Source organism: Tupaia chinensis, unplaced genomic scaffold (assembly GCF_000334495.1).
Source record: "Tupaia chinensis unplaced genomic scaffold, TupChi_1.0 Scaffold143728_1, whole genome shotgun sequence".
NCBI lineage: Eukaryota > Metazoa > Chordata > Mammalia > Scandentia > Tupaiidae > Tupaia > Tupaia belangeri.
In genome coordinates this window covers 2203238-2212267 of record NW_006203577.1, presented here as the reverse complement: position 1 = coordinate 2212267, position 9030 = coordinate 2203238, and the positions used below count along the sequence as shown (strand labels likewise).

Below are 9030 nucleotides of genomic sequence, written 5' to 3'. Positions count from 1 at the left end.
GGGGGTGATTTCTCGCTTTCTATCTCTCTGTCTCTCTGTCTTTCTGGCGAGTGCACGCACCCTATAGCAAAAACCTCTCCAAAAAAATAAATAAAGAAGAATATATAATTAAATAAATAAATAGGTTGGTTTGGCAGTTGACAGAACTCTCACATTGCTACCTGATCTGTACTGTAAGGGATATTAATATTTAAAGATACTTATCTAATGGGAACCAGCAGTTAGCGTAATGACTATGTCGCTGGACTCCCACGTAGTCGACCGCAGTTTGCGTCCCGGACCCGGTGGCTTAAAACTTACGCCGGGCGCATGTGCATGCGTGCCCAAGATCCCGAGAGGAGAATGGAGGAGAAGGGATTGCGGCGTGACCATCCCCCCGGGGGGTGATTTCTCGCTTTCTGTCTCTATGTCTCTCTCTGTCTGCCTAGCGAGCGCACGCACCCTATAGTGAAAAAAATCTCTCCAAAAGAAGAAAAAGAAAAAAAAGATACTTATCTAATTAAAATATTGGAAAGTAAGGTAATATTGTTAGTCTTGTACTCTGCAACATACACTGTTATAGGACTCTGTCATCATGGGCAGGTCAATCCCTTCCCCTCACCCTTACTTAGTCATGTAACTAATCCTGATTAACACAAAATTAGCAGAATCTATACAGAGATTTGAAATGACTTCTGTACTGGGGATTGCCCTGTCTGGCTTTTCTACATTCACTCTGAGGACCTGCCTAAGTATGTGCTCTGGTCCCAGGAGAAGAATTAAAAGTGCAGAGTCAAACCGTCCCGCCCCCTCCAGCCTAAACTGGCCAAACTCTAACCAGCTCCCAGATGCATTGTAGAAGTCAGCCTGTTTCCAGCTACCACCGCTGTCCCCGAGGCCAGCTTAGTCAGACTGCTTCCACAGACATGCAAGAAGTATGTATTTCATGTAATTTGTCAGTTAAGATATGGAGAAGTTTCTTTAGCAGTAAACACTTCCTAATATATGCACCATGCTTAATCAAGCACATAGGTCTGTCCACCATGTATCTAGCTGTGTCAGCCAAAGGCAATAGATGGGACATGTCAAAGTTTTTGCCGGGGGTCAGGAGGCGGATAATTAAACTGGAAGACTGGAAACCATAGGAGTATCCTCTCAAACTCGACATACAGCAACTCAAATAGGAAAGTTCTTGGGGGCAGCAGGTGGCATGGTGGTTAAGGCACTGGATTCCCACATGAACAACCATGGCTTGAGTCCTAGACCCAGAGGCCTGAGAATCATGCAAGGTGCAGATGCATGCATGCTCCAAATACCAAGAGAATGAAGGAGAAGGCATTGCTCATGGCCATCTCCTCTGGGGAATGATTTATCACTTTCCTTCTTTCTGTCTGTCTCTCTCTATATATATGCTCTGAGACAAAAAACAAAGGGGAAAAGAGTATAGAAGATCTACTGCTAAGTGAAATAAATCAGGATATGAAAGAGAGACATTGTATGTCTCCACTCTATGGTGGAAACTGAAAGAGTAGAGAATATAGAAGGATGTAAAATGGTTATGACACTGGAGACAGTGTGGAAAGAAGGTTGGGAGGGGAGTGTGTGAGAAAAGAAATTAAGGAGAAAAACAGAAAGGCAAGACATTTATGGGACAGAGAAATGGATTGATGTCTGTTCACAATAGGTGTATAGTATCCTCAGCTGTACTGGTGTGAGGTGTATTCATCTTGGGTAAATTCACTTTTCAAGCCTAGTTATATATAGTGATAGAATGTATAAAATAAAATAAATGGGGAAGTTCTAATTCAATTATCTTGGAGCCAAACAATGTATATAAATGGTGGATTTTTTCCCCTATATGTAATGAACAGAGTAAAGATTAATTTTAGAATGTATTTTTGCTTGTTGAGAATATTTATATAAAAAATTATAATGCACATTCAGAAATGTCCAAAACAAATGGGCCACATTGTATCATAAACCAAACAGACATGTATTCACCATGCAGGTCAAGACATGGAATACTATGGACAGCTCTGGGCCACCTCTATGCCACTATCCTAATTAACACACATTTCACCATATCTCCTGCAGTAAGTTATATCCACAATTTATGATGATAATTTCCATGATTTCCTTTATACTTCCCCAACTAGAGACATAACCCTTAACTCCTTGACTCAGTTCAGCTTGCTTTGAATTTTATATAAATGGAATTCTATAATAGATATTCTTGTTCATGGATTTTTGTTTAGCATTATGATTCTGAAATTTAACCATATTATTACATATACATTGATCTCATTCCTTCTCATTTCTCTAAATTTTTCTATTGTATGAGTTTACTTTTATTATTCATCAATTCTCAGTTGGTAGTATTTGGGATATGTTTTTTTCAAACTGTCTTAAATAACGCTACTATGAGCATTCTTTCTGACGTCAGTTGTAATAAGTTTAGATAATGCTTATTTCAAATATGCTTTTGTAAAACTCATCAACATACACACAATGAACAAACATTAAAGACACATAAGTTAATAACATACAAAACTTTATAAACTGATATTCCTCTGAAATGTGCCAGCTGGTCTGCTAAGAATTCTGTATACCTGAGGGGTCTGCACTTTTGTTTTTGTGTTTTTAGTTTAGCTTTCATTTAGTTTTGTGCACATGTGCTCACCAAAAGAAAGAGACAGAAAAAAATGATAAATCATCCCCCAAAATGGATGGCCACACTTCCATCCTTTCTTCATTCACCTCTTAGGATTTGGGACACACACATAGATGTCTGGCATGATTTTTCAAACCACCAGGTCTGGGATTTGAACCACAGGGTCAGCCACATGGAATCCAGCTGATTTAATCTCCATGCCAACTGCTGTCTCAGGGTCTCCAGTTTTGATCATCCACCTCAACCGCCACAGTACTGTGACAGAGACCTGTCTCAGCTCATTTTTTCCCAGAATCAGGACACAAGAGAGGCCAGAAGAAAAAGCAATTGCAGTAACCTGACAAAGCATGAGAATCAGATTGTCATTCACCAAATCAGAGTTTGAAACTTGTATGAAATAAAACAAATTGAGAATAACACAGAGCAGGAGGAAGGTGATCACGGACTTCAGGGCTACTATGTGGGCCTTGGGGCTGGCATCTCTGGGTCCTTGGGCATCACGTTGCATCATCTTGAGATGTTTGTAAAGTGAGAAAGATTGGGAGGAGAAAGGCTGTCAGCAACACAGCAAAGAGTATGAAAGTGAACATAGTATTGATGAGTAAAAAAAGATAAAACTGCAAAATCACTCAAACTGGAACTACAAGTCATGTTTCCTTTACGTCCATCAATCCAGACATTAATACACATGGCCATCAGTGTAATATTGAAAAACAAGAGGACCAATGTCACCAGAAGTATCACCAAGACCACTTTTTTATCTCTCCACTTTGGGTAGAGAAAAGCATAGTTAGAAAGTTGACTATCTTGAGAAAGTAAAAGACACTGAGACAGGTAGCAAGACAGATGCTAAAGTGATTGGTCGCAACCCAGGTGGCATTCAGCATTCTGAACATTTTCCCACTTATGAATAAAACTGAACTGGATATAGAAAGACACCAGTTTGTGAATACTGACCAGAGAAGACCAGTCCTAGGGATTGCCAAAGCAGTGAGCATTTGATCAGCTGAGAAGATCTTCCTTCTCTTTGCCCAGTCAATTCTGTTCATCAGTGCGATGAATCTGTTCCCTACATTTCCAGTCATGAGTTCCACACTTACAATGGATGAAAAGGCACCCTCTATGACATTACCCATTGATTGGTAAGAGAATTCCCCAATGTAAAATATATCTGTTGAAGATTTCTTAATACATTCACCTAAAATGCTCTGCACATCCAAGTCCTCAAAATTCGGTAATGTACATTTATAAAAAGCTGTGTACACAGTAAGAACCTAGCAACCATCAAGATTCGCTAATGATGGAGTTCACAGCTTTCTTCATGAAACTCTTTATATTTCCTCCAAAAACCCAGTTAAACCTCATCTAGATACTGTGCACCTTAAAGACAGTAGAAGGGAGTCCTTTTGTAGTTGGTGATGAAGTACATGTTGGATTCACATTTACTAACATACGAAAAGATGTATTATTTAGTTTTTGGTTTTGAAGAGGTTTTCACTATAGGGTGTGTGCTCTTGCAAGAAAGATAGAGAGGGACAGAGATACAGAAAACAAGAAATTATCTCCCAGGGGGATGGCCATCCGGCAATCCCTTCTGTTCCATTCTCCTCTCATGATCTTGGACACGCAAGCACATACCCCCAGTGTGAGTTTAAGGCACCGGGTCTGGGACTTGAACAGCAGTTGACTACATGGGAGTCCAGTAGCATAGCTATTGCACTGCCTTCTGGTCCCAAAATATATTTTTTGATGCTTTGTTCTTCTCGCCATATCTGCATATTTGACCTTGGTAACTTGAGTTCCCAGTAAATACCATTAGAAGATTCTAACACATGCACCAGGCAGCAACTATCTAAATTAGTATGTGGAAAGTACTGAGTACTGATGATTTTTAACTACATCAATAATACTAATGGGGGACTAAAGATATGATGGTGAAAGGCAATGAAGCCTCAGGTGAAATAAGTTTGGTTTGATTTGGTTTTGGTTTTAGTTTTTGTTTTAAGATCTACAGATACATACATAAACATGGTTAATGATGGTGTAGTGCATATTTCAAAATTTAAGACAGTTTATTTCAAACATTCTCACAACAATAAATGAGAAGTTATTGAGGCAATAAATATAGTAATTATATGATCTATTTTTTCCTTATTTTATTCATACATTATATCATCACTGTACATCATACCATATACAACTATAATTTGTTGAATTATAGTGAGAAGAAAGAAAGAAGAGAAAGGGAAAGGAAGGGTGGAAAGAGAGAAAGAGGAAAAAAGGATGAACACATTTGACTTTTAATCCTATAAAGGATTAGAATTTTCTAATAATTTCATTGGAGGTTATAATTCATTTCATTTTGTTTTACAATTGACATTTTTGTATTGAACATTTTAAACATAGGGAATATTTGAGTCATTTTATCTAAATTTTAAGAAAATTTTAAAGATGGTTGATGAAAGACATGATTGGCAATACCAGAGCTCAGATGTGGTGTAGGGGAAAACTGACATAACTGCTATTTGATGTAAGATCCCAATTTCAAAAAGGGTCTTCCAAAATTCAAAAATTGTAAGAAATTAATTTACTTACTGAATATGGAAACTTACCACATCATTGAGAATAGGTCATGATCATGTTAGTTTTTTTTTTAATTCATCTCTATGTACAAATGATCTTTTCCTAAGCTATTTATATATTTGCATTATACTTAATATTCCTAGGGAGTCTATGATACTGTATTCAAAATGTACTCTAAATATGTTTGCCACTCTTTTTTTTTTTCTTTTTCTTTTTGGAGAGGTTTTTGCTATAGGGTGTGTGTGTGCTTGCCAGACAGACAGAGAGAGACAGAGAGATAGAAAGCGAGAAATCACTCCCCAGGGGGGATGGCCACGCTGCAATCCCTTCTCTTCCATTCTCCTCTCAGGATCTTGGGCATGCACGCACACACGCCTGGCATGAGTTTAAGCCACCAGGTCCTGGACTGGAACTGCAGTCGACTAGGGGGGAGTTCAGCAACATAGCCATTACGCTAATTGCTGGTCCCATGCTTGCCACGCTTTAATTTTGTTCTTTTTCTAATAGTAATTCTATTTACTTTCTATTAAACAGGAGATAAAAATTTATGATTGGAAAAAAAATCTATCCCAAAGACATCATCATTATTGATTTAGAATTGAATGTTCCTACCATTCATGTGATTGGAGCTTCCAACAATGAAATCTAAACACACTGTGGTACATTTATAGGATAGCAATCATAATGGAAAACAGCAATGATTTCCTGAAATAAACTGTCAGCTTTTAGTAATGTATAAATACAAATCTTAAATACCTTGATTGGAAAAAGATAAAATTACATGTATGTGAAAAACACATGGCTTCATAATTCTAAGACCTTTATTACCATATTTTATGTAATTATAAGTGGTTTGTGTGAAAAAATTGATTAAGATTATGTCATGGTGAATATGTCCTATATTTTTTATACACACAAACACATGTGGATACACACAAACCTATATACATTTTTAAAAGAAATTTAGGTAAAAGGCTTTTCTAGATACACTGCTCAAAATTACTCAAATACATACACTATGGAAAAACTAGCAGGAAGCAGAAAATATTAAACTCCATGAGTTTTTGGGGTTATTTTTCCTGCAAGACACATGATGTCCCCATTTTTTTTAAAAGGTCTTTGGTATATAGGATGTATGCACTCACCAGAGAGAGACAGAGAACCAGTGAGAGGGAAAGATGGATATCACCCTCAGGGAATATGGCCACATTGCAATCCTTTTTCCTCCATTCTTCTCCTGGGATTTTGGACACACACACGCATGTACAGCATGAGTTTCAAGCTGCCAGGTCCAGGACTCAAACCACATAGGGCCATGTGGCTGTCTCCATTATTAATCTAAGCCATTGAAAGTTTCTGACCTTTCAGCCAGCACTTCAACTGCCACAAAACTGAAAGAAAGGATTGTTTCAGTTTCCTGTTTCCCCAAATCAGGAAAAATGAGTGGCTAGAAGGATAGATGATTCCAATGGCCTGGCAAAGCACAAGGACTGTTTTGTGTGACTGTCTGTCAGAATTCCAAAATGATATGACTAGAGACAAAAAGTAAATGACAATTAGCAAGAGGAAGGAGATCACAGTTTGCAAAGCTTTTACGTGAACTTTGGTGCTGGTATCTTGAGATCCTTTGCCATGGAGCTGCATCTTCTTGAGATGTTTACACAGGGAATAGATCAACAACAGAAAAGATATCAGAGACACAGTAAAGGGTAGGAAATTTTCTAGTGTGGCAACAGCCATAGCTGAAAGGTATACAGTGTTCCTCAGTTTAGTCTCCCAAGTCCCATTTCTTTCATGTTGTCTTTGCTGCATACTCACATTCATGAGTCCCACCACAAGATGACAAAGCAGAAAGACCAAAGTCCCCAACAATATGACCAGAATTACATTCGTAACATTCCTTTTTAAATTAAGAAAAATACAGTTAGAAAAATTGGCAATCTTGAGCAAATAAAATATGCTGAGGCTAGTAGCAAGCCAGATGCTAAAATGGTTTGCCAATATCCAGGCACTATGAATAATAATTCTTACTTTTGTATTAGAGAAATCTGGGTCAAACACACTTATATACCAGTGCATTAATATTACGCAGAGCAAACCAATTCTGGAGACCGCCAGAGCAGTGAGAATTCGATCAGCAGAGGAGATCTTTCGTTTCTTGACCCAATCAATGAAGTTCACCAGTGCTATAAAGCCATTGGCAAAATTTCCAAGAAAAAATTGTATCATTACTGGGGTGGAAAAAATGATCGGTAGTAAACTTATCATTACTGAGCAAAACAGGCAAATTAAATAAAAGAAAGAAAGAAATGAAAAGCTAATATAACTAGTTCTGATTCGTTTTTTTATCTTGACCTTAAGTTCAATATATATCAGATTTCTGAATGTACACTAACATACTTTTTTCTTTTAAATTCCATGACTAAATTCAACTAGGAAAGCACCACAGTATGCTAATGATTAACATCTCTATGGAAAACACTGTTACTGCGGATATAGCTTAGATGAACTCCTGTCCATGGCCTGCTCATCATGAGAACACTTGTAACTGATTTCAAAAGAGAGCTAAATTTTTATTTACAAGCATGCAAATGAAAAGACATATCCTCTTTCCACGTTTTGCAGTTTTTCCTTTTTAAATCTCTCCAAGACTTGTGTTCAGCAACCTTAGTTGTTAGGAAAATTTTATAAGCCAATATGTAGACTATACAATGAATGTCTGAATTTTTATATGAATCATGATCATAAGTAAGCTCATCTCCACTATAGATCATTTTTAAGCTCAATGTACATAGAAAGAATCCAAACATTTCCTATCAGAAGCATTCAAAAGCACATTATCCAAGATTTATGAATAAACAATAAACACAGAGTGTTTACTGCAGCACTATTCACAATAACCAATATAGAGAATCTAGCTAAATGTCCATCAACAAATAAATGGATAAAGAAAATGTGGTATGTATACACAATTGAATACTAGCCAGTCATATTAAAGAATGAAATTCTGTCATTTGCAGTAATATTGATGAGTCTAGACCACTTTATGTTAAATGAAATAAGCCAGACACAGCAAGATAAATAGCATATGTTCCCTCATATCTGTGAGCTAAATAAAGTTGACATCTGAAACAAAAAGTAGTGTAGTGATTTTTTTTTCTTTTTTGTTGGAGAGGTTTTTGCTATAGGGTGCATGCACTCACCAGACAGACAGAGAGAGACAGAGAGACAGAACACGAGAAATCACCCCCCAGGGGGGATGGTCACGCCACAATCCTTTCTCCTCCATTCTCCTCTCAGGATCTTGGGCACGCACGCACACACGCCCGGCGTGAGTTTAAGCCACCGGGTCCGGGACTCAAACCACGGTCAACTACGTGGGAGTCCAGCGACATAGCCATTACGCTAACTGCTGGTCCCAGTATAGTGTAGTGATTTTTTAGAAGCTGAGAAGGGGATGGTAGAGGGGAGGATTAGAGAGATTGGCTTGTGAATACAAATTACAGCTCAATAAGAGGTTAAATTGTAGTGTGTAATTACACTGTAGAGTAACTATATATGGCAATTATGTATTATATATTTCAAAATAGCTAGGGGAAAGATTGTGAGTGTTCCCAAAATGAAAAAAGAATAAATGTTTCAGATAAAGGACAATGATGGGGCCGGCAGGTAACATGGTAGTTAGGGTGCTGGACTACCACATGGCTGACCACAGTTCAAGTCCTGGACCTAGTGGCTAGCTTTCTCACTTATCCTCTCTCTCTCCCCTCTCTTTCTTGTCAAATTAAATAATAATA

At 37.7% G+C, this 9030-nt stretch overlaps 1 protein-coding gene across 1 annotated transcript; it reads right to left on the bottom strand.

Moving 5' to 3' along the window:
• Window positions 1-6571: 6571 nt before the first annotated feature.
• On the bottom strand, window positions 6572-7501 carry LOC102472247 (taste receptor type 2 member 20-like). The gene has a single exon (XM_006164821.1). The coding sequence runs from the start codon at window positions 7499-7501 to the stop codon at window positions 6572-6574; it is 930 nt and encodes a 309-aa protein (XP_006164883.1).
• Between the last annotated feature and the right edge of the window lie 1529 nt (window positions 7502-9030).

Bases quoted from the DNA above. Each gene is read 5' to 3' on its own strand.
- LOC102472247 (XM_006164821.1), bottom strand. From the start codon at position 7,501: ATGATAAGTTTACTACCGATCATTTTTTCCACCCCAGTAATGATACAA.